General features: G+C 42.7%; 1 protein-coding gene and 1 long non-coding RNA gene across 5 annotated transcripts in view; one reads left to right on the forward strand and one right to left on the reverse strand.

Annotated features, from left to right (window-relative positions):
* The window catches only part of LOC107994327 (dual specificity protein phosphatase 10), a 68,906-nt gene that overhangs the window by 34,743 nt on the left and 7,706 nt on the right, over positions 1-26,457 (reverse strand). For 2 of the 4 annotated variants that reach the window (XM_062075117.1, XM_062075118.1), the window contains one exon: positions 15,284-16,213. In XM_062075117.1, coding sequence (XP_061931101.1) covers positions 15,284-16,213 — 930 coding nt within the window. Of the gene's footprint in view, positions 1-15,283; positions 16,214-17,546; positions 18,060-22,780; positions 22,827-26,457 lie in introns of those variants that run through there. The other 2 variants (XM_062075121.1, XM_062075119.1) reach the window with 2 other exon arrangements.
* On the forward strand, positions 454-1,957 carry LOC107994410 (uncharacterized). The gene is made up of 2 exons (XR_001765306.3): positions 454-824; positions 909-1,957. It is a non-coding gene; the product is annotated as an uncharacterized LOC107994410 (long non-coding RNA).

Here is a 26,457-nt window from a genome sequence, read left to right on the forward strand (position 1 = left end):
GATAATATAAATACCGATCTTACCCACTCTCAATGTAACAACAAAAAATTATCATAATGTGACCAGATAGATACCTCGACTCGATACCTATGAATTTATAATACGAAACTATACGGCAACAGGATAAATAAAACAATGACACACAGAATGAGAGAGCAAAAATGATAATTCGAAGAATTATAAATGCGCATAAAGGATGAGCAGCAATCGAAGGAATCGAGATCAAGTTTTTCTCCCTCGAGGGGGAAGGGGAGGGGATCTTTTCGAGATCGCCACGATGCAGGCACGCGGCGAAACAACGCGCGTCATCCGCGTCTTCCTCGAGCCGCCGGAGCCAGAAGGAACGATTCGATGGCGCCACGCGTTCGCATCCCAACACGCCACGAATTACCGAACGATGCGTCACTGCTTTCTGCGCCTCTCCCGTCGCGTCGCGCCGGGACGTGACGAGACGAGACGACGAAAGATCGAGAGAGAGAGAGAGAGTCGCGAATCCCGCACTTTTCCACCGATATCGAGAGGTGAAATCGAGAGTACGTAGAAACACGCGGCATGGCACGAGGCCGCTCGAGGCGTTTTGAATAGCGTGGAAGGCGCGAATTCCGGTAGTGAACAGGTATTGCGAACGAACCGTGTACGGGCTACTGTGTGTATATCGCGTATCTCGCGCGTTCGATCTTTCGCGAATTAATACGTTTCGAAAGGAACAAATGTCGAAATAGGCGAATGAACGATATTAAACGGAATCGAATACGATTTTCGAAATTTATAGTAGAGGCTTCGTATCGAAAAAGAATTGACGAAAATAAGCGCGAGGGAGGAACGTAAGTTTTAGAGTTAAATTGGTAAGAGTTGGTTGGAAAAATTCATCTCTTTTCATTCTTCTTCTTCTTCTTCTTCTTCGAAAGGAGGATGTTCGACCCGTTATCGATCGAGAACCATTGTTACCAGGTGGAAGAGGATGAAATCCGCGACGATGAATAAACACCGCCGCTTTCGAAAGCTGTATACCGAGGATGTTGAAGATTTCGTGGCACGATAAAGGCTGGAACGAATGGCGACCGTGAAGGAGAGAAAAGCGATACGCGACTCTGGTGTAACTCATAATTGAAAGGATTGAAATACACAGAGAGAGAGAGAGAGTGGACCAACGCTCGACGGGACATCGTGTGCAAATGTTATGAAATCTGTGGAGGAAGGATCTTGATTGGTAGGAGAATATGTAAACATAGGAGAGGAATATGTAGAAACATGAATTGATAAATATTCGTTTGACAATTACGTCGCTATGATCGAGAACACGCGTCTCCACTTAGGGAAATATCATAGTCATCGTCATAGATTTTTTTCGTCATTCGAATGACATTCTCTTTTAAATATTACGAGATTAATTATCTCGCGATAAGAGAATTCCGTGAAATGTAACGATGGTTATTTCGATAAAGAAACAAAAAGGAAGAAAGAAAAGGAAAAGAGGAAAGTCGAATCATTGGATAAACGGAATTTAAATGTTGCAATGTAGGTGGATGATTTTAGCTTAGAATTATTCGGAGTGCTGTCATCGTATTTACCTTTGAAAAGAAATGAGTCAACGATAAAGAATCGCAACATGAGCCGATCTTATGGGAATTCTCTGAATTCTCGAAACACCCTCGAGATAATAAATACAAAGTTAATTATTTTCCTCCATTTCTTTATCAAAACTACGAAACTTTACAACGATACAAATTAAGAGAAAAGGACAATTGGAACAACGAAAGCTGAACTTTTCGAACTGTGACAATTTCTTCTTTTTACATCAAATTAATTTCGCGACAAACGATTCCTCGCAAAGTTGTGAAACGACAACATCGCATCCCATTAAACTTTTAAACGATTCTTCGTGACGTAGATCGATCCTCTACGATGCAACACGAAATTATCCACGACTATTTAATAAATACCATTATTTACGAGCTAATACACACACACACGCGAAATTTTTATCTCGAAATTAATTTCGTATCCCCTTGGAATGACATCCCCCTTGGAAAAAGTACTCAATACCTAATCCCTTCCCTCCTCGTCTCCTTGGTAAATTAAAAGCGTCGCGACTCAGGAGGGCAGGAATCTCTTCCCTCGAGGATCAAGAATCCGAAATAAAAAAAAAAAAAAAAGAGAGAGAAAAAATAAAACATGGATGAAGATTCCTCGGGTTTGTCCAACCGGATGTTGTCCAATCGGACGGGGAACCGGTAGAAACTATTTAAGGGTACGCATGATTCAGGGAGGGGGCCCCATACTATGGGCGGCTATGGGTGGATGAATAGTGGATCAGAGTCCTCGAGCGGAGTCCATATTTGCCGGGCCACCCTCGACAAACGAGGAAGCTGCGGTTGCAGGGAGGAGGAGGGGTGTAATGTCTTTCGAGGAGGATGGAGGGTGAAAAAGAAAGGAAGGAAGAAGAAGCAGGAGGCGAAAATGGCGGAAGAAAATATCGGAGGTAATCGATGTTGGTGTTTGTACAGCATGGTGGATGATGGCCACTGTTGTCCACGTGATATACGGGCTTTAATTCTCGGAAACTTGGAAGATTAATGGAGCGGAGATTTATCGATCATTCATTCACTTCCACTTTGCGTTCGATTAATTCGAATAGTCAAGGGCAGAATATTTACGTATCTCCGTTCGATAACATTTCAATTTAACCTTTCGAACATTGAATCGAATTAAAGAACGGAAGATCAACGATGGAGATTATTTACGCTTACTTTTCGCCTTCGATTAATTTGAAATATCGAACAATTGGAATTTACGGATACCTCGTTTTATCATCTTTGCATTAACGATTGAATTAATCGACGAATAATTTGCATCCATTTACAACAAGCCAATTGTTTCGAAAGTAAATACACAACCCATTTGCATGTATTTATATCAAACTTATATATACATGCTCAAATAAAAGAATACAAGTATTGACTCATAGAAGAAGTGAAAAATTTCGCAAAATAATCCTACATTTACATAGCAAATTAAATCGAAGTAAATTTTATTTTATCCTCAAATATATATATATATATATCTCCAATAAATAAATCACTTCCCTGGAACGAGAGGATGAAGCAACCGGAAGAAGGCGCAAAAGCGGAGAAAAAAAAGAAAAAAGAAAATGACTCAGATCCGAAATATCCATCATCCGCGATTCCCGGCCCGGGAGGGGTTGTTGCGAAAGGGGTGGAGGAGAAGAGAAAACAATGCGTACACGTCATACGCATTCGTGATGAATAAGCCTGGGTGAATTAGGGACAAGAGGAGGGGGGTAGGATCGGGAGAAGGTAGGCACAAGTATCAAAGGGAACGTTGGTCCCGCTACCTACGTGGGGTGGACGGGAAAAAAAGAGAGGGGGTGAAGTGGGGAGTAAAACACAGTGGACACGTTAGTCATTGATACACTTTAAACCGAGCTTCCAACCGGTGACTCACATATATAATAATCGTCATCGACAGCTGATCCAGATGCGCTCTTCCTCCCCCTCCCCCGACTCGGACGCCGCTCAGGGGTGGTCGTGCCGCCTGGCCCTAGCCTCTCAGAGATGCTGGGTCGAGGGGGAGGGGATCGTGGAACGCGGACGACAAAAGCAAAATACAAGCCCGGTTGCAACCGCCCCTGTGGGGAGAGGGGAGGGATGGCCCGCTCAAAAAGCGATGACTAATTCATTAAAGGGGTCCGGCGTGGCCCAGAAGCGCGCAGCCTTCACGCTTCCACGCTTTCCCGATTTTCAATTTGGCCGAACAGGGGGCGGCGGGGTGAATCCCACGGGCACCGATCGGGCTAATAACACCCCTACTATCCCCTCTTTTCTCCCCTCCCCTTCGCTCCTCCTCGTCGATGGACCTCGTCGCGCACTCGAGGATGATTCAACCGGTCTAATCGCTTGATTAGACGACGTCGCTTTCTTTTCTGTGACTGTCGAGGAGAGAGAGTATATTTGTGAGTGGATGAACGGATTGTTCGGTTGAAATTTTTTTTTCGGGGGGATGATGAGCTTCGATCGTATTTTCCTTTGGGAAAAGTCGATGATCATTGTGAATTTTATAGTCGATCATTTTTATCGGAGCGAGTTAGTTAGAAAGAAGGCTCGGTTGAAAAGAAACTTATCGAATACATATCGTCTCGTTTATTTTGAAGAGAATTTCGAGCGAGATTTTCTTTCTTAATAATGAAAGTAGATCATCAAGAAGAAGACTCGTGATGTAATAAACCCTATACGATGTATAACGGCACTTTTTGATACTTTTCAACAAGTGATCTGGTGGATGAAATGGAAAACGCGGGAGGTTAACAGTTTCGCGAAATCAACGATCCAGGACGACGAGCCGGCTGAATGGCAGCTCGTTTGAATGAAAGGTTTCGATGAACCGTCGGTCAGGCACCGGCTCTTGGTAATGCAATTTGCATGAATTACAGTCGCCGTTTCTTCTCCACGTTGCGTGGCCGCACACGTGCAAATCGGCGGCAACACTCTATTATTCCCTTTGTTCTCGCATTGAACGAGATCGTGAGAATTAGCTGGATCGTGTGCTCCATCGTAATAGCCGGTTCACCGCGTATTCATTACCTTCGTTCTCCGCGTTTCTGCTCCCCGTATGTACGTACCACCCCCTCTTCTTCTTCTTTTTCCTTTCTTATTTTGTTTTATTACACCAGGATCGATGTAAATCGCCTCGAAGGAATTTTTACGATCGATGGAGGCAGAGGACGAATAAAAAACGAATCTATGAAAGTGACCTGCTTGTTCTTTTTCCACGAGGTGAATCTAGCGTGTTTCACGATTCCGCGAGAATGGAAATTTGAACGAGGAGATATGTCTTGGACATAAAATTTTTAACGTTTAAACATCCGTTCGTGATATTGCTAGGATCTATTTCTTGTTGAATCTGAACGAATTCTACTGTATGAGCGATACTTTGGACCAAACGTTCCTATCTTTTCGCAATAAAAATCTAAAGCCGATTATTATCGACAGAGGAGTTAATAAAAACGACGATTAATAAAATTTCCGCGATAAAAAATTCTTATTATTACGAACTCTAATTTCTATAAACGATGGTTTAGACGAAACGTTCGAATCTTTTTGCAATCTAAAATTTAAAATGATTTAAAACCGATTTATTATCGACGGAGGAGTTAATAAAAACGACGATTAATAAAATTTCCGCGATAAAAAATTCTTATTATTATGAACTCTAATTTCTATAAACGATGGTTCAGACCAAACGTTCGAACCTTTTCGCAATCTAAAACCTAAAATGATTTAAAACCGATTTATTATCGACGGAGGATTTAATAAAAACGATGGTTAATTAAAAGTTTCGACGAGAAATATCCTCGATCGAAATTAAGGAACTGAAAGAAAATATGGAAATATCAATCGGACGAATCAGCATCCATCGATTCAATGAATTATCACTACCATCATCGACGGTAGCACGATGCATATTTATGCGTGACGCGCGCGTCGTCCTTCCTCTTATCGCGACAGAAGGACGAGCGTATCGCAAATAAACCACTCGAACGTTGTGCTCGAAGTTCGATCGATCCGCGATGATTCACGCGCTCGTCCGTCATCGATAAAAATTATTTGCCCGCGATCGCGTCACGAGATCGTTTCTATTTTCTTTTTTTTTTTGTTTCGCGATACTCCTTAACGTTTTCCTTGTCCTTCTTTCCTTCTTATCTCTTCTTATCAAAAGATAACGAGATATGAGATATATATCTCGGTGACGAGAGAAACGAAAGATTCGATCAGTTTCTTTTGGGGGGGGGGTTTAAACTTGAAAATTTGACAAAGAAATAACAATAATTTTGTAATTTTTGTCTTTGGAATCATTAAAAATTCTCATATTCTCTCGAAAAACAAGCCCTTGTTCCAAATCGAAACAAGATCCCAACAATTTTCTCTCCAGAAGCCCAATTTCCTTAAAAAAAATAAAAAAGTATTATAATTCTCTCCCAAAAATTTTCTTCAGGGGAAGGTTTAAACTTTATAACAATAATCTTGTAATCTTCGTCTTTGGAATCATTGGGATCCACATCCAAAATCGCTATACTCGTTCTCATAAAAATTCTCTCGAAAAACAAGCCCTTGTTTCAAATCGAAACAAGATCGCGGTTATATTTCAATTTCTAAACCCCTCAATTCTAAACATCTCAACAATTTTCTCTCCAGAAGCCAAAATTTTTAACTTCCAAAATAGCTATACTCGTTCTCATAAAAATTCTCTCGAAAAACAAGCCCTTGTTTCAAATCGAAACAAGATCGTTTATATTTCAATTTCTAAAAATCCCAATTCCCTTGAAAGAAAAATAAAAAAGTATATTATAATTCTCTCCCAAAAATTTCTTCACCGCTATATTCTATGGATCCAATACACTTTATCCCCAAATTAACCATCTCCTCAACCATCATTCGGGGACGCGGAAGGGGCACGGATCATGGCGATGATTCGACCCGACCCCTCTCTCTCTCCTCCATCCGGGGAGAATCGCGATAAGATGGTGATGGCGATGATGGTGCAGCGCCAAGGATATCGACGTCGATCGAATCTCCCGATTTTCCATTTTCACGGGGAGGGGATCGACGAAGTAATTCAGCGTTCAACGTGGCGGAAGCGGCGATAAAAGCGGGCGGCAGATAGCGCGGCCTCTCGCAAGAATGAACACGATTACGAGGCCTGAATGAGCCTCGGCCACCTCGGCGAGGTTACGAGCGTTGTTCCCGCCGGAAGCGGAGGAGATAGCGCCGAAAGCTACGATTCATCCACGCCTCGCTGATCGAAATTGATTTATTTTTATTTCAGGAGAGCCCCACGTTGTCGCGAAAGCCTTTTCACTCCTCTTGGATGGAAAAACGAACGAAAGATAATTGTCGATGCAACGCGAATCAATTAATGATTATTACATCGATTTTCGCGGTTCGATCAAATGAGGTATGTATCGTGTGCACCTTTTTTCCTAACCTAATTATCCTCGATGACGCAGAAACAATGAAAAAAAAAAAAGATTCATTTGAATATATGTATCTCGCCCGACCTCGTCTCCGTAAACACTTCTATGAGTAAGCAATTTTGAATAACAAATTGTAAAGCATGCATAACCTGTTGCACCTGTTGAATCGTTTCAATATTCAATTATTGGAAAATTTACAAAATCTTGGTACATTCGAAATACACGTAGAAACTCCTATATATCCTTTCTCCAAAATACTTTTGGAAACTCTCTTCACTCCAACAGAGAAATATAAAAGAAAACCCGTTCTTCTCTCCGCGCGAATAACATAGATCGACGTTTGATCAACGATCGAAAACCAAATCCATTACGAAACTCTCTCCTCCCCTCCTCCTTGCTGGCAAACAGCCAAATTATCTCCTAGCCAAATCCCTCCTCTCCCCGCGCAATATCGGAATCGCGAAACGGAGGAAGTGGCGATCGTGCTACGTTTCGGCGACGCCCCCTCCTTCCTCCCCCCGAACCAAGGTCCGCCGTTTTCCACCGCGAAGCGAGAGCAATGATTCACCCCGCGGCGAGTGTTTACGAAGCCTCTTACGGCGCCGTATGTCAAAATCACGGCGCCGTTGCATAATCACCATTCCCCTATCCGGCATCCCCTCCCTCCTCCGTCCCTCGAGACCCGTTACGGGATATTTAGAGGTGAGTCAGGCGTGGATTACGACGAGACTTGGCTGCCACTTTGACCTTAATGTTTTGGGCAAACGTCGGCGGCATGGACGGTCGAAATAGATCGAAGAGATTCAATCGATTATGTTCGATCTTTTCTCGAAAACTCCCCGTTCTTCTCTCGAGAAACACGAATAATATAAATCGACAAAGGGGGGAAATGGGGGAAGGCGTGATCGTGGCTCTTGGATGGTTGAAGAATGGTTTAGTTTCCTCAATAAGGCTCAGTGTTTTCTGGAATTTGGAGAATTAATTGGGATTGGTGGGAGTTTGAATTGAGGAATTTGGGGCTTTTGAGTGAAATATTTAAAGCACCTTCAAAATTTCTCAACTCTCTTGAAAGAAGAATGATATAGGAACGTCTAAATATTATAATTAAATAAACTTTGATAAATATTTTCTCCTCACGAAGAAGATTTCTTAACATAAATAGATACTAAATCTAATCGATGAATAACGAAATCTACCCTCGATACCTCTTCCATCTTTTACATCCGATAATTTGCAGGACGAGAAATAGTAATAATAATAACAATAATAACATAAACCCTTCCTTCGTCTCGATTCATCTCGAAACAAAATCCCCGAAAAAAAGTTTCCAAAGATTCGGAATTGGAATCGCGTTTAATGTTATCGGGAAGAAGAGGAGGAGAATGAAAGGAGGAGGATAGCTAATTGCATGACGTGTATTACACGAGCCGCTTGCATAATTTACAACAGAAGACGCGCATGCAACCGCGCGTGCACCGCGTGAACGCGATTCAAATCGCCTCGTCCTTATCTTGCGCCCGATATCGCGCGCGCGTCGCCTGGTGGCGCTTAGCTCATCGATGAATTTAGTCTGCGTCGCTCTTCTCAACGCGACGACCGCACCGCGCTTTCACGCCGGCGACAACTTTTTTAAAAGCCCCCTGTGCGGCTATCGCCATTTCGCTACTCGAGTATATTCGATAGTGTAGATGGCGCCGTTGAGTAATCCACCATTCGGGAGAGGATCCAGTTCCTTTTCTTTCCTTTTCTTTTTATAAGATATCTTTCTACTCTACTCACGTTATTGTAACGAATAATTTATAAGTGGCTCTCTCTGTTTTTCTTAATCTTTCTTAATCTTCGAATTCGAATAGAGGGGATTTGATATTTTGTTTTCTCTACAGATGTAAATACGAATTGAAAGTAATACGCGGGAGATATGGAAAAAGAAAAGAAAAGAAATTGTCCGAGTTGAGATGGAATTAATCTCGATCGAAGAAGATTCAATTTTCCCCGTTTCTTTTTTTTTCGACCTTGAGAGATTCTTCCGCAAAATACGCAGATAAAACGCGGAAGGAGCGCTATCTCTAGTCGTGCGTGTCGTTCCGTTTGTTGCGCTTTCCGGAGCGTGGCCGCTTACTTCATCGCTAATTTAACCGGTCACCCTTCTCTCTCATCATCCTCGTGGAAAAACAAGCTACGTAATATCCTCCGTTTGGACACGCCAATCGATAACCTTTCCCCGCGTGGCGCCAGAATCGGAGATTCGCTCTTTCCAATTATTTATAATAACGCTCCGCGATTTCTTCCATATCGTGGAGGAGGGGGGAGGGAGAGAGGAAAGATGGCGAGGAGAGGCGCCGAGAAGGAGCACGGTGGATCACGGTGGCGCGAGGAGCGAGAGAACGTGGACGTGCGAACAAGGGGATTTCGATCACGTCGTCGAACGCTTTTACTGGCAATAAACCGAAAGCGTGACGCAAATCGGAGATAAATTTAAACGATTCCCTGTGACGCGAGCCGCGAATTATTCCTCGGACGAGACAACGAGAGGAGAGTGTGTGGATTGGAAACCTTTTTCGCAAAGGTGCCCTTTATTTTTCGCCTAGAAGAAGTTAGCAATTTCGTGGAACTTTTTTGGAAAATTCAATCATCTTTTTGGATTGGATATTTTTTAGAAAATTTGACGAGTATCCCTTTTTATGTACGTTAAAACGAGAGGAGCGCATAAATTGGAAACTTTTTAGAAAATTTGACGAATATCTCTATGAACCTTAAAACGAGAGGAGCATGTGGATTGGAAAGAAAGAAAATTTTTTTCGCAAAGATGCCCTCTATTTTTCGTCTAGGAGAAGTTAGCAATTTCGTGAAATTTTTTTGGAAAATTCAATTCTCTTTTTGGATACTTTTTAGAAAATTTGACGAGTATCCCTTTTTATGTACGTTAAAACGAGAGGAGCGCATAAATTGGAAACTTTTTACAAAATTTGACGAATATCTCTTTCTGTGAATGAACTTTAATACGAGAGGAGGGCATAAATTGGAAACTTTTTAGAAAATTTGACGAATATCTCTATGAACATTTAAACGAGAGGAGCATGTGGATTGGAAACTTTTTTCGCAAAAGTGCCTTCTATTTTTCGCCTAAGAGAAAGCAATTTCAAGGAATTTTTTAGAATCAAAAATTCAATAACTCGACGAGTATCTTTTGGATTGGAAACTTTTTAGAAAATTTGACGAGTATCTCTTTCTATGAACGAGAGGAGGGCAAATTGGAAACTTTTTAGAAAATTTGACGAGTATCTCTTTCTATGAACGTTAAAACGAGAGAAGCGCATAAATTGGAAACTTTTTAGAAAATTTGACGAATATCTCTTTCTATGAACGTTAAAACGAAAGGAGCATGTGGATTAGAAACTTTTTTTGCAAATATTTTTTGCCTAGGAGAAAGCAATTTCGTGGAATTTTTTAGAAAATTCAATTATCTTTTTGGATTGGAAATTTTTGAAACAAGTTGAAACAAGAAGAAGTTAGCAATTTCATGGAATTTTTTTGGAAAATTCAACGAATATCTTTTTTCCTGAAAACGATTGTTAGGACGAAACAATGAGAAGAGCATGCGGATTGGAAACTTTTTGGAAAAATGTCACGTCGAAAAAGAGAATTTAATTTTTTAAAAAATTCGAGGAACGCGTTAGGCTTTAACTTTTGACAATAAAATTCTCCAAAGTTGAGCGAAATGAATATACATATTGATGCGAAGTAACGATGATTCAATTTAAATTTAATTAATTAAAATTTAGATAACGACGGGTGTTGATCCGTTGACACGAGAGAGTTAAAGATGAATCGAGAAGTGTTTTAAAAAAACACGAGATCGCGAATTTAATAGGCTCGAACGAATTTGTCGGTCGGAGTCGCGGACCTTCGGTTATCGCCCATTGATAGCGAGTAATTTCTATTATTAATTCGCAATCAAGGTCACTACCAGTCGCAAACCCAGAGATAGCCACATACTCGTATTGGTCGAGCCACATGTTTTCCATACGCTTAGATAGTCAATGTATTCCACGTTGGGTATCGTCTTTCAGCATTGGAAACAGAAAAAAAAAAAAAAAAAGGAAAAGATAAAAACGGCAAATTATAATAAATTACAATACATCAGAGAAACTAAAGCCTCGCAACACTTTTCAATCGTGGAATTAAATTACGATAAAATCGAGATAGGAATGGAGAAAAAAAAAGAAGCAAGCAAGACGATTAAATTTAAAAAATAATTCGAGAGAATGTACAACATATATAAAAAGCTTGAAAATATCTAGAACGTATTCGAATATTTCGAACTCAATTTTTTTCCAAACCCAAATTCTACTTCTTTTCTCTCCTTTTCTCTTTCAGTATCATTTCAATCGTTCGAAAGATCGGCAGAAAAGATAGCTCGTAAAGGCATTGCTGCCGATCCACCGATAGATAACGATTAATTAACTCGTGTACGATAATTAAAATGGCATCGGTCAATTGTCCACCTGCCGAGAGATCCGTGTTATCGTGACGTTTTCTTCATCGACCGAGTCGAATCGAAGGGGATTCGAAGATTGAATTGGTTCGCATTGACCGTGAATCATCCCTGTATTCCGAATGTTTGGCGATCTTAGAACTTCCTTGGCGCCAATACGTATCAACAAACGATCCTCGTGCATCTTTTCTCTTTCACCGTCTATTCTTATCTTCCGGATTTAAATCTTGCGGATTTATTCTAGGCAAATTCATTGAGCGTGGATCCTCTTTTTTCGTTCTTTCGTACACGTGTGCACGCTACGTTTATTTGCGCCCGAGTAAACATCGTAACGAAATTTTCTTCTGCTCATCTTTAAAATTAACGTTTATTTAAAATATCGCGCTATAAATAAGCGAATACGTTGTCTCCTTCGAAAACGTCGGTGTTTACCGACGGTTGTACGCCTCTCTTTAACTATACATACACAAAGCTTGGAATATTGCGATGCAATTTAAACGAAAACTTTTTCGATAAAAATAAAAAAATTCGAGACATTTAACCAATTTATCCAATAAAAAAGAAAAAAAACAAGATCGAGAAACGTTGCTCTAGTTTCCATTTATCTACAAAAAAAAAAAAAGAAAAGAAAGAGAAGGAAAGAAAAAAACAATTTCTCTCGTGAAATTCAAGAGATAAAAAGTCACGATATCAAAAACGAAGGATGACTCGTCGAAGATAGCACGTTTCTGGATCACTGGCTGGCTCGTTAACATTCTGTGCAGCGTACAACCGAGTCTCGTGATCGACTCGGTCGACGCAAGGGAGTCGAAAGCAGAAGGCCGTTCGGAACGGCGTGAGTCATTCGCCGGTTTTTCTTCATAATTCTAAGGCTGCCCGTTTTTTTCTCACCCGTGCATTCCGCGTACGCAGTTCCCGGTTAACTTGAGCGCAAATATTCGGCCGGCAGCGAAGGGAACGCGCACCTCTCGTCTCTCTTTGCCCACCGTTTCGCCGTTTGGTGAAAAGCTGCCTTAACCCGCGCACGCGCACCAGCCGACCGCCATTCAGCCTTCCGAAGCCGAGTGATAAACGGGCGTCCGATAAGAGCGGGTTTTCGATTCCGTTATTCGTTTCGACTTTATTACTCCTCTCTTCGGAATAGAAATCCTATTGCGATCGCGCGATTTTTATTTTTCTTTTATCGTTCGTATTATTCCTTCCCTTTTTTCCTTCCTTTTCAACTTTCGAATAAACTCGAAGGAAGAAAAAAGAAAGGAAAAAAATGTCCTCGACGAGCGAAAGAACAACTCTCCGAAAATATCTCTCGATGACTAAGTGCGACCTTTCGAAAAAAAGAAGGAAGAAAGAAAGAAAGAAGGAAAGAAAGAAAGATGTCGAAGCACCGTTTTGAATTATTATTATTATTATTATTATTATCGTCTCGTACGAATTATTAACGTAACGTGAGTTCGATCGATATTTTTGATTCGCGCGTTTCGAATTCGAGGCACACGCTTGGGCAGAAAGGAGGCCGAAAGGAAAATCTACGAAATATTCTACGAACGATTGAAAAATCTCTCTCTCTCTCTCTCTCTCTCTCTGAAAAGTGATCGAAACGAGAGAGAAAAAAGAGAAAGAAAGGAGGAAAGAGAAAAAGAAGGCGACCGAGCGTTCAAAGGTGAGAAAACGCGTCGAGTGTGATCATCAACGAAGCGACAGAGGGGAAGAAGGGAGAGAGGTAGAGGGGATGGAAAGAGAGAGGAGGAAGAAGGCGACGAACGGAGCGCACGAATATACGCACGACACGACGCACGGCCGATACAAACACACGAGCCGCGGCAAAAGGTGGGGATCTATTCATAGGAATGACTCACGTCGGAGATGACGCCGCGAATAGTCGGGCACAGAATTTGCGCACTACACTGTGCCACCAGTGCGCCTCCCTGATTCCATCTGCCAAACACCGCGAATATCTCGATTAAGCGTCGCGGAGGCATCCACGCTTTTCTTCTTTTCCCCACCGTCCACGAGGGATCGTCGTCGTCGTCTTCCCCCTCCCCTTTCCATCCGCTTCCTCCGCGTCTATCCCCTCCCCACCCAACCCGTGCAGATTACAGCAGTTGCAAAATTCCGCTGCAACAGCTGGCCCGCTTAGCTTTCACGTGATTTCGCCGTGTCCCATCTTTTCTTTCCATGTTTTTTTTTTTTTTTTTGTTTCAATGCAAATTTTGGGGATCGCTTCGAGATCTCCGAAGATTTCTCTTCCCCTGCTCTCATATTTGGTTTTTTTCAGGATTTTTTTTTTTTTGATATTAAAGAGCTCTTTTTCTTTCTCTATTTAGGATCGGATGAATTATGGTACTTTGTTCCAACGAATTGGTTTCGGTAATGGTCTTAAATCTTTAATTGGTACAGAAATTGCCCGGTAGGTTGCTAGGTAGGAAACGTAATCTTTCTTATTCCGCAAAATAATCATAAAGATAAGGCGTGTACGAATTTTATTACAATTAGTTTTATCGCGGTGAGAAGAAAAAAGAAAAGAAAATGCAAATTTTTCGAAATAAACGAACGAATCAAAACTCGTTCTCCCCTATCTTTTACGAAATAATAAATATTTATCGGAATCAAAATCTCATTCATTTTCCCTGGCAACTGAATGAACTCTTGATAACACTTTCATATATCCAATTTCCCTCTCCCTTCTCATTTTCCATGCAATCTTCCCAACGACCTTCCTCCTTCGTTGGAGCCGCCATTATGCCGCGTTCACAACCGTCGGTGTCAATTGCGAGTCGCGTAATTACGCGCTATAGCGTGCGCACTTTCACGAGCGACGTTGCTCTCGCAAACTTCAATGTCGCGCGCCTAAAAATACCAGCCAACGTAACCTGAAAAGGCGTTTTCAAATTTCTAAAAAAGACGAAAGAAACAATCTGATTTATTGGCCCCGATTTCTCGAAACGCTAGTTCCTAGTTAAAATGCCAGATTTAACGTTTTATTTTAAAATAAAATAAATTTTGGCCGACGGGAGCCACGTGCGCCGCGAACGGAAAGCAAACAGCGGAAAATTCAGCGGAATCTCGTCGGAAATTTCATTCATGACGCGCGAGTATCATTGACGTACCGCGGACACAATTTTTAATAGAACCAATGTTTACCGCTGCGATCTGCGTCGTTTCGATCCTTTCGCGCGATATTTCCATCCTCGTTGTTATCGCCTATTGGATTCTAGATGCAAACACGGGACATGGAAAAATACAAGCATTATCAATCTTGAACGATTGACTAATTCGTGACGATAGTTTGTGACGCACGTTCCGCGCGAATTCGTTATCGACTCGACTCGATCCTTTCGATCGAAAGAATCGATCAAGTTCGAGTGCTTCGAAACTCGTTTATTTCGAGATTTTCCCTCGAATAGGGATAATTCGAACAGAGAATCGGACGTCCCGTGAATGAGTCGTGTGGCTCGGTGATGGGCGCGTAACACCGGTAGCCGCATTCCGTAAAACGAGCACGTATCTCGACGAGGAACGAGGCGAGAAAACGCGTTCAGTGGAGTACTGTTACTCGCCGATGAGCAATCCTCGCGCACCCACGTCTCTCCATCTCGTTTCCCATTCACTTTTCAATTTCGTCCGCCCCTCGATGACTTATCCTTCACCTTCGGAGATATTTAAAATTTTACCTCCTCTTCCCCAACCCGTTGATAATCCGTAGCAGAGAGAATTACTCGTCTCATTAGCACGAGCGAAACTCGCGCCTAAAGCTAAATCCTTGTTGAGAGAAAAGGAAAGAGAGGATGGGCACTCACCCAGAAGAAGAGCAGGCTCCCTGTTGTCGTCCAGCAACGCGACAAGCACTAGGAACAGAGGATGCTGGACGGGCAGCCGGTCCACGTCGTCCGTGCAGTCGTCGTACACGACGACCTCCCTGTAATGCCTCCTACGCAACAACTCCTTGCCCTCCCTGGTGCTGGCGAGATCGGCGAGGGCCGCCTTGCCCAGCTGCAGCCTCCTCCTGTTGAACCGATCCGAGCAGTTCACGTTGATCGCCCCCCTCACGTGGTTCACGTTGTAGAGGATGAAGGGGCGGCAGTCGAGCAGCACGCTCGCCCCCTCCCCGTGGGGGGGGCTCGAGCGAAGCCGCTCGGCCAGTTGATCGGCGGTCACGGTGGCGGTCCTCTGCAGCACCAGTTGCCTCTGCAGGGTGTTGCTCTCGGACGAAGGGCTGGTCGGCAGGCTGACCGTCTCCAGCTTGCACCGTTTGGACGACTGGTGGTGGAGGTGCTGGTGGTGGAGGTGGTGGTGGTGGTGGAGGTGGTGGTGGCAATGGCGGTGGTGGAGCACGGGGTCGCAGTCGGCGCAGCCGACGCTCGCCCCGCTCAGGCCGCACTCGGCCCCGTCGCCCGTCGAGCAGCCGTCCACGCCGCTGCTCGTCGACGAGCCGGGCGACAGCAGCGCGGACCCGGCGGCCGGCGGCGAGGGGGCGGCCGACAGGAAGGCGGCGGGCGCGCTGGCCGCCGCCGGGGGCCCCGGCTCGCTCAGGCTGCGGTTCAGCACGAGTTTCAGGTTGTCGCGGGAGCGGGCGGCGGCCGAGACCGGCTCGCAGCAGACCAGGGTGGACATGGTCGGTGACGAGTGCAGCTCGGGCTCGTTGCCGCGTTGGACCTGCTGTTGTTGCCGGCCCGGGCTGCCCCGCGCTTCGCCCGTCGTCGTCGTCGCGTCCAGACGCGGCCCGGACGCTGTGGAAACAGAAGAACACCGCTCGTATTTTGCTTCAGGATCGTTTACAGGGAGATATATGTAAATTTGCCAATCAAAGTTATTCGATTCAATGTGAATGAAGGTTATTTTTAGGTTCGGGAGAAGCATTAAAGTCGATTAAAGTACTTTGAGTCGTTTGGAATATTTAATATTCGATGGAACGTCTCGATTATCATATCGCAGGATTCGAGCGATGCGAGGCTATCGATCTACGTGAATGGAAAAATTTTGTTATTTTCGAGTTTAAGAGAAGCATTGTTTCAGTCGTTTGTTTCTTTGGAATTCCAAAATATCTGCTATTCGATCAATGTTGCAATGCGAATGCAAAGTTTCTTAATTTAAATTTCTTATTTTCGAATTTAAATTTAAGAGATTGTTTGATATTCCAAAATGTCTGCCAATATTTTTTATTTGTCGGAACGTTTTATTTATCATATTCTAAGAATCGAGATTACTTGTTTCTTAACGATATTTTTGCACCGTGTTCGAAATTGACAATTTGGAGAATCCTTATTTTCATTTATTTAATCGAACCAATAATATTTCTCAATATTAATTAAGAAAGAACAAACGATTCGAATTCTTCATCGTTTGATCGATCTTTGAAAAAAGTTCGATCAAGAAACTTTGTATTCACATTGATCGAACAGCCTTGAGCTGCAAGAATCTTCCAATACGATGATCGAGACGTTCTACTCGAAGAAGAAAACTTTGTATTCGCATCGATTGAATCGCAGATGTATACGATCGTGTAAAAATTAGCTCAAGATTCAAAAATTAACCCAAGAATCGAAAGTGTTATACGCTCGAGTTTCGACGAGTTGTCAGAGAGGCGCAGACTCTGCTCCTCTTCTGGATGGAAATTGCAACTGGATGAAAGATGGGGCTAGAAACCTCTCTTATCGCGAACTAGGATAGATCTGGCGCGTGGGTCAACGATAGGGTGGGGGTGGGCGAAGATGACGAAGAAGCCAGCGACCTTTAATCTTTCATGGAAGAAGCGACAGCTCTCGAATCTCCGATAATACCGTCTAATCAGTGAGTCACGTAACTTGCTCTCCGTTCAACATTCCTTGTTGCTAGATTCCACCAATCCATCACCAGACCAATTGCATGGACGGACAAAGTTTCGAGATTAACCGAGTTAAGAGATTCGAATATTCGTGCGATTCAATTTCTGTTTCGCAGTATATTCACGCTAGAAATCACGATTCTTTACTTATGTGCAAATTTGTCCAATGATATAATTCTTTGGTTTCTTCGAAACAGTGAAAAGATGATCGATCGAATATTCTATCGATAAGTGCTTACCTCTAATTTTTTTGACTCTATCCCCAGCCTCTGATATTGATTTTACAAATCAATTCCTCAATTACAATCTCGTTGGAACGCAAGATAAACACTTTTGGGGAGAATGGAAAGAATGTACGTCGCGGCAGAGGATCGAGATTGTTGCCGAATTAATTCGAATCGATCGAGAAGATGTTCTCCTCTCGGAGCGGAAAATCGAAGGCGGCGATCCGTGTCCGTGTCGACAATGTTTAATGAATTTTGGCACGGTTCGGGACCGTTTAAATTTCGCTCGTGAAATTATCACGAGGCTAAGGTAAACAGTAGGATTCGATACATCGGGCGGCGGCGACGACGGTTTTAAAATAGCGTTACGGAGGCGATGAGTCAAGCCACCGAAATACCCGTATTTGCGGCCGTTTTACGCGGATCACGTCGACGAAAATATTCCACGGCTTGCACAGGTGCTCACCACGACGACACGCTCATTATCCGCGCCCAAACCGACACACGTCCGCCTGATGTATGCCAGCCAAGGAAGCTTGCACGTTATCCCTGCTCCGCTTTCCTTTTTCTTTTCTTCCTCTCGCGCGATCTCTGTCGAGGAGTTTCGATAATTAGTTAATTTTAAGAACGGAATATTTGTAACAATCTTCGATATTCCTTCATTCTAAAGGGTAATTAATTTTTTAAATCAGTTTATCGATAAAGAAATTCTTTTCTCTCGTCGAAATTGAAAATTTTGAGAAACTTTCGTTCAATAATTAAAAAGAAACATTCTTCTATCTTCTAATTTAATCGTCGATTTTAACTAGTTTCTCGAATCAGTCTATCCTCATGTCCTTTCCTCACGTTGAGATTCAAGTTTCGTTCAATCCAACAAATGAAAAGAAATATAGTTCCATCTTCTCTTCCAAACCCACGATTCCCTTAACAATTTATTTATATATTTTGTAATAATCTTTAATTCAATATTTTTTCATCCTGAAAGCTAATTAATTTTTTAAATCAGTTTATCGATAAAGAAATTCTTTTCTCTCGAAATTGAAAATTTTGAGAAACTTTCGTTATAATTAAAAAGAAACATTCTTCTATCTTCTAATTTAATGGTCGATTTTAACTAGTTTCTCGAATCAGTCTATCCTCACGTCCTTTCCTCACGTTGAGATTCAAAAGTTTGGTTCAATCGATACATCGAACAAATGAAAAGAAATATTGTTTCATCTTCTTTTCCAAACCCACGATTTCCTTCATCCTAAAAACCTTGCGAAATTTTCGTTCAATATCTAAACTTCCAAACTCACGATTCCTTTAACATTTTCTATAATTAATTATTTTAAGAATGCAATTTTTGTAACGATCGTCTATTTTAACTAATTTCTCAGATCAGTCTATCCTCACGTCCTTTCCTCACGTTGAGATTCAAAAGAAATATTGTTTCATCTTCTTTTCCAAACCCACGATTCCCTTAACAATTTATATAATTAATTATTTTAAAAACGCAATTTTTGTAACAATTTTATTTTAACAAAATTCAATTCAATATTCCTTCATTCCAAAAGCTAACTAATTTTTTAATCATTTTATCAAGGCGTTAAAGATTCCTTTTTTTAACGTTCGTTTAATCGATCCATCCAATAACTGAAAAAAAATATTTTTCCATTTTCTCTTCCAAACCTACGATTCTCTTAACAACAATTTTTAACAATTTCTATAATTAATTATTGTAAAAACACAATTTTTGTCTGCAATAATATCAATCTGTCAAAGATTTCTTCCCTCACGTCGAGATTCAAAATTTTCGTTCAATCAATCCATCTTCCCTTTCAAAACTACATTCCCTTAACAATTTCTATAATTAATTATTTTAAGAACGCAATTTTTATCTGCAATCAATATGTCAAAGATTTCTTTTCTCACGTCGAGATTCAAAATTTTCGTTCAATCCATCTTCCTTTCCAAAACGATTCCCTTAACAATTTCTATAATTAATTATTTGAAGAATGCAATTTTCGTCTGCAACCGTCTTGTTTAACTAAATCAGTCGATCAGTCAAAAATTTATTTCTTCTGGTCGAAATTCGAAAGATTCGTTGAATCGATCCATCCAACAGCTGTGAAGAAACATTGAAGAAACATTCTTCAATCTTCTCCTCCAAAACCACGATTGTTTCAACGCAACTGTTTCGTCGGCCGATGAAACGGTAGCCGGTGGGGAAGCGAACACGTGGCCCGCATCGAAACACGGAACAACTAAACCAGATTTACTCTTTTATCGGAGTGTAAACGAGGATCGAGGCGATCGACTCGATTAACCTTGGAGGATGGCGTTCATAAGCGAGGCTGAAATAATGGCCGCGACTTAGGTTGCATAATAATGGACGGTGGTGGCGTGGCTCGTTCGAGAGTGAAAGCACGTTGACGGCAGTCGGCCCGCATTAGAATCGTTTCCTCGTGCTCCCGACACCGTTACGTTTCTCTAATCTCACCGGTTAAAAGCCGGTGCACGATAACGAAAACGCGGCGGAACGGTGGCCAATAACGCTCTTTTCCCTCCTCCCCGTTTGCGCCCGTGTGCGTGTGCGTGCGGCTAGTTTCAGGTGTACGACGATAAAGCTGACGACGGGTCAATAAACTCGGTTGGAATGCCGAGTGCGAGACGTGTGCACCTTCGGTGGACAAGTTTTCGAGTTTATGCGGATTCGACACATCCAACTGCGACTGAACTTCCTTACTTCGCCATATTCCGCAAAATTCTGCGTATCGATCACATATACCCGTCTCGTTACACCGCTTTGACAATTCGTCGAGAGATCTATGGAAAATGAGGAATGAAGGGGAAGGGGAGAAATTTGAACGACAAGTGATCGATAATCTCCTAGACAGTTCGATTATCTCGAACGCGTGGAAAAATCTAGCATTGGCATGATAATATACGGAGATAAAGATGGTGTTTTTTCATTCTAAATTTCATCGACGATCATCTCTTTTCACCTTGTCGTCATTGTTCCTCCGCGCCAACAAGTCGGTTCGATAAACACAAGGCGAGAGAACACCGGTCCCCGCCACCGTTTCCTCCCGACTCTAAATATATCGATGCGCCCTGTTCGTCGATAGCCCAGAGTCGTCCTCGAGTCGTCCTATCTCGCAATTTTTGGGGGGCGAATAGAGAGCGGCGCGAAAAGGGCGTGAGCGGAAGGATCGTCGAGGCATCACGTAATGTCTAACTTGGTGTGTTCGCGCATTCCCTCGTTTCGTAACGATTTCGGGACCATTGGTCGGTGTCCAACTGCCAGGTCAGAATAACTGTCCCTGTCATTTTCGCAACAATGAAACGATAAGATATATATATATCGTCGATGCAGCCTTCGATTTCTTGAAACTTAGAATAACATATACATCGAATACAACGAGTGAAATGAAAATAACGCAACGTCCATCTAGAGATTAAGGAACGAAACTGCGAATGGAAGTAACATTCCTTTGGAATGTGGTCATTTGGAAGAGGAACGATAAACAATATCGTTACGACTATCTCCTTCTCCTTTCTAACAAGATCGACCTCCTGCAGATAAAAGGAAGAGAGCTTAATTCCAAAACTACTCTCCCGAAAGGAAAAATTGAAATAGCGATCGAAACGCTTGTTCGAAAGTTGATGGCAAGTCGAAACTCGGGCGGAAACGCGGGAGGACTTCCGGTTGAACTCGGCCAGGCATACCGAGTTTCGTGTCAATGCCGTGGCAACGAACGACGCTCGCGCGTCGCGGCGTCGACGCCGGCGTACGATCGAGTCGTGAGTCAGCCGACTAATATTAGAAGGTGAGGAAGCTGCCCTGGCCCGGCCCCCCTCTCCCTCTCGCTCTTTCTTCGCTCCACGTTTCTAGGCGACGAGCAGCGCCGCCACCGGGCTCCGACCGCGGGTTCGTTGTTTGGAATGAGTAAACGCCGTGGAATTCGACGCTTCGAGGCCCGGGCCCGCGGACAGGTGTAGCGCCAGCACCTGCCGCTGCGCCTTCCGCGCTTCCACTCGCTTTCGACCGCTTACCAGCGACGGACCGATCGCGGCAGATCCTTTCCTTCCTTCCCCTTCGTTCCCAATGTTTTCAAACGGTGGAAAAATCCGCGATTTCCCTTTCTACGCTCGCTTCGGTTCCTTCGGTCGTATGTATGTATGTGGATTGGGAGAAACGCGAGGTAAGGTATCGAACGATTTCTCGTGCAAGTTGGAACGGGTCGAGATTTTTCTGCGAATTGGAAAATTTGTTTTTCTTACCACGCGTGATATATTAGAATTCGGGCACGAATGAATGATGTAACTTTCTTCTGGTGTGTTTATTTGTTCGGCCGAGCTTCGATCAGAGATATTTGAACGAATGATGTAATTTTCTGACGTTGTCTCTCCTCCCGCTCGATTTCGGACGGTCGTTCGAAATGGAACAGATTTTTCCCTTCTTTTTCTTTCTTTGAACAATTGTTTGGAAACTTTGAAAACGCTTGTTTGACATCTCTGTTGGTTTCCTCGTTGCGATCGAAGTAAAGAATAATAATGGCGGAAGTGGTTTCGTTCTGGTGACCGAGTAGCGGAATAATAAGATTTCAAGAATAAGTAATTTGCTTGTAAATATACACGTACGGAGTTGAAATTCAGCATGAAAAACACTGATTTCGAATAATACACGTTAACTCCTGAATGATCGACTCTAAGCTACTCGACACTCGAGATCGACGATCATGTTAAAAAGATCCGACGATTTTTACAAAGGTACGAATTTCTCCGTCTCCACGAAGGGGAAGAAAGGAGGAGGAAAGCGCGATTTACGTCCCTTCTAAGGTTGGCGGAAGAGGAGCAAACAGGGTCCCCGAGGTAAACTCGAGAATGATCTCAGTGGAGAGTGATCTCACTTTATCCACGATCCCGATTACTCTCGCAATTACACCGATCTCCATCCAGATAAGCATCGCGGTAACCAGTCCAATTAAAGGAAAGACCAGTCACCGAGATTCAAGATTCACCGGTGTTCGCGACATCGTCAACAACCATAATCGTCCCAACGACTACCAAACACGCTCGCGGATCGGGCGCAAAAGGGATCGAGGCGAGGTTCGCGAGGCGATGCTGGTCGACGAATATCGTAAAGATTGCGAAATAACAATAATAACAACGGGGGATAAAATAGAATGAATAAAGGAAGAAACGAGATAAAGGATATATAAGTAAATATAGGTCGAAAATACGTTCGTCGGAGAGGAACCTACCTTTCCCGATCGGTCGAACCGGTTCGCCTTTACGACGAAACCAACAGCCACCTCACGAGCCGTGCCGGTGACGCACCGTCGTCGTCGTTTCGAGGCCTGTTCACCAACCCGTGCACTCCGTATCCCGATAACAACCGACGATAATCCACGTGCGACCGCATGGAACCACCACTGTCCTCACCGGATTACGTTTCGAGGCGCGCCGTCCTCGACCGGTAATGAGGGGAAGAGCCGACGAACGCGCGAAACGGGGGAGAAGGGGGAGAAGCGAGGAGAACGAGGGAACGACAAAAAAAGGGAAAAAAACAACGATAAACAAAGGAAAGAGTAGGAAAGATCGAGAGAAGGAGAGAGAGAGAGAGAGAAAGTGGAAGAAACAGAGAGAGGAGATGGAAAGAGGAGGAGATAAGAGAAGAAATTATCCTCACGAGAAGGAGGAAGTTGAGAAAGAGAGAGAGAAAGAGAGATGAGAGAGAGTGCGGTGTTCAGGAGAGCGTTGGCACGCGGGTACGACGTCCCCCGTGCCTGGCTCGTTTCGTCAACATTTCCGGTTGAGTTGCGGTAGCACGATAGGGGCCGGAAGTAAACACGATGCGGATCGTGTGCGATCGACCGAGCGTGCTCGATAGATCCGTACACTGCGGCCGACGAGCTGAGACTGAGCGGCTCGTCCCCACGGAACGCCCGATCGCGATCTACGAGTACTACCGACCACGCGAGGCCACGGCCCGTCCGTATGTGTGTTCGTGAGGTTATGCGCGAGTTTACACGGCCGATCGTGTGTGAGTGAGTGAACGAGCGAGCGAGCGAACGAGCGAGCGAGTGAGCGAGTGAGCGAGTGAGAAAGAGAGAGAGCGAACGAGCGAGCCATCGGGAGGACTCGAGGTATCCGCGAGCGCGAGCGAGCGAGCGAGCAGGTACGTATGTTATCGTTGCGGGGAAATTATCCTTTTGCTACGTAGGATGGGATTAGAATTTTTTTCTCCTTTCTTTCGAATTTGTCTCGTTGAGTTGTCTCGTTCGGTGTGGAAAAGGAAGATCATTGTGGATCCGTTTCCCGATCCGGGAAGGAACAAGGACTCGAATTATCGGGGATAGATAAGCGTAGTAGGAAATAGTAAATTATTCGATGGGTCAGAATTTTAGAATCTTACGGTTTTTCGCTGTGATTTGGAGAATGTTCGTCCTCGATTTAAAAAAAGGGCAGATGAATCGTGTCGGGAGTTGATATTTTTAAGCTATTCTAAATATAATTTTCTAAATGATTTAGAAGGTGTAAATTTTCGATGGAAAATACCGAGGTTATATTTGGTCACGGAGGCACAATGCGCTTGTTAAGCTTCCGGTTACGAAAATGCGCGACAGGGTCAAAGAACCCTCGTCTTTCTAACGTTCGAGGATCGAAACTTCTTCTAATTCTGTTACACGGATCGTTACGGAATATCGTTCGTTATTCGCGGCCATTAATCCTCGTTTTCATCGAGTGGAAAAGAGAAAAGAAAGAAAGAAAGGGAAAAAAAAAGAAGAAAAGAAAAAATGCTTCACTTTTTCTATTAACATCACAACAACCTCGACGCGTGCCGGTGTATTTTTTCGCACACGTGTAACAAAAATTAGTGACTACTTAGCGACCACTCTACCTTACCAACGTATTAATAGACCTACGTATACTTCGTTTCGGATAAAACAAACACTCGAACCGAACGATTACCTTGTTACCTAGCTAATTCCGTCCAGCCAACGAAATATCCCACGTTTTCACCTATTTCTTTTTCTTTCTTTTTCTTTTTTTTTTTCGACACGTGTAAATTTCTTTCACCTGTATCACGCTCCACCTTAGATTTATCACCGTGAAATTAAATCCAGGAAAAAAAAATCACTTGTATCCAATATTGTACTTTCGAATACTTCGACTTGGTAAAAATAAATTTTTTTAATTTCTTCGTTATCGAATATAATACACTTCGATGAACTTTCTTTTCTTTTTTCGGCACGTATAAATTTCTTTCACTTACATCACGCTCCAGATTTATCGCCGTGAAATTAAACACACGAAAAATCACGAATATTCTATTTTCAAACCTTCGAACTTTGTAAAAATAATTTCTTTATTTCCTCATATCCGTATATATATACATATATTTCGACGAATTTTAATAATTTTAGCAGGATTAAAGAAATGTATTAGCGACGATTAAATTCGAAAACAAAAGTGATTCACACCGATTGACGTAAGCGAAAAACTTTTGTATAATCCCGTTATGTCAGATCGTTAAACGATAAGGATTATCGACGTTTCCAAGAATTTTTTAAACGAACAACTCGAACAACCTCGAACATATACGGCACTGTGAATCCAATGTGACTCGTATGTGTACACGTATACGTATATATGAATGCACTCACTTACACGTGGAGACACGTACACGTGACTGAGAGTGAGTCACCTCTTGCCTATAACGCGCGCGCGCGAATCCACTAGGGCTTCTTTTTTTTTTCGGGAGGATCGATTTTCCACGAATTTTCCATCATTAAGAACGACATTCCCAAAAAAGGAATTTATTAAACGATTTTTAATTTAATCGTCAACTCGAACGCGTTTCTATTTCAGAAGTTGAGACTCGTCGAAAGTACTGGGAGAGTGAAAATGGAAAATTTTGGTATGACTTTTTTTTTAATAATCGAAAAATTCATCATCCTCGAACGATTCGTGCTCAAATTTCGAAACCAGTCTCCGTCAAACTTTCAAAATTAATCAAAGTAAATCAAACAGCTCTGTCGTTAAACGTCGATATTTTTTCTATTTAAAAAATGGCGCGAAAGTGTCCACGGCAAATACGAAAAATTCGCTCTGTCGGGTCAATACTAGTTGGTGGATGGATTCGGGGAACACGAACGAGTTTTAACGAAAAATTCAGTGTATTCGTCGCGTCGAGACGACGCCAGCCGACGAAAATTATCGCAAGATCGATGGTGTCACCTGTCTCGTGCAAAGTTCACGCGACTCGAAATCGAGCCGCCGTTTCCGAATCGAGCTTTCCACCGCCGTTTCCGATGCACCGCCTTTTTGCAAACCTATTATTATCGCCCGCCCCTCATCGACGCCGATTTTCGCCAACCGGGCCATGAATTATTCATCGAATCGATCGGCCACCGATACTTCTTGCTCCTCGGCCTTTTTCACGTCTTACGATTCTTCGAGATAGTTGGGCTTCGTTAATTCGATTCAGGCGTCGTGATCCTCGAGAGGGAGGAGAAAAATTAAAAATTCTCTTAATATTGATATTTCAGAATCTTTTCGTCGAAAGAAATTTTTATCAAAAATTTCTTGCAAATTATCGAACATTGAAACCGAAAATTTTGGTTCATCTTGAAAGAAAATTCCAAATTCCATTAATAATATCTCGATTCTATTCTTCGAATTGTTTTCCGCCGATGAAAGGAGAATCAACGATGAGAATTCGTCGGAGAGGAAAATTTTCTCTTTTGAAATTTTCCAGCGATAAAAGAACAATTTTGTTTTACGATTCGATCGAAAAACGATTTTCTCAGATTTCGACGAATCGATAGGCGAGTTGTTTTTACAAGCATATACAATAATAATCCATCTCGCGCGTATTCGTTTATTCTCGTAACTGTCTCGATTTTAATCAAAAGTTTCCAAATTATAATCAACG

The sequence above is a fragment of the Apis cerana genome, linkage group LG5 (genome assembly GCF_029169275.1).
Source record: "Apis cerana isolate GH-2021 linkage group LG5, AcerK_1.0, whole genome shotgun sequence".
Lineage (NCBI taxonomy): Eukaryota > Metazoa > Arthropoda > Insecta > Hymenoptera > Apidae > Apis > Apis cerana.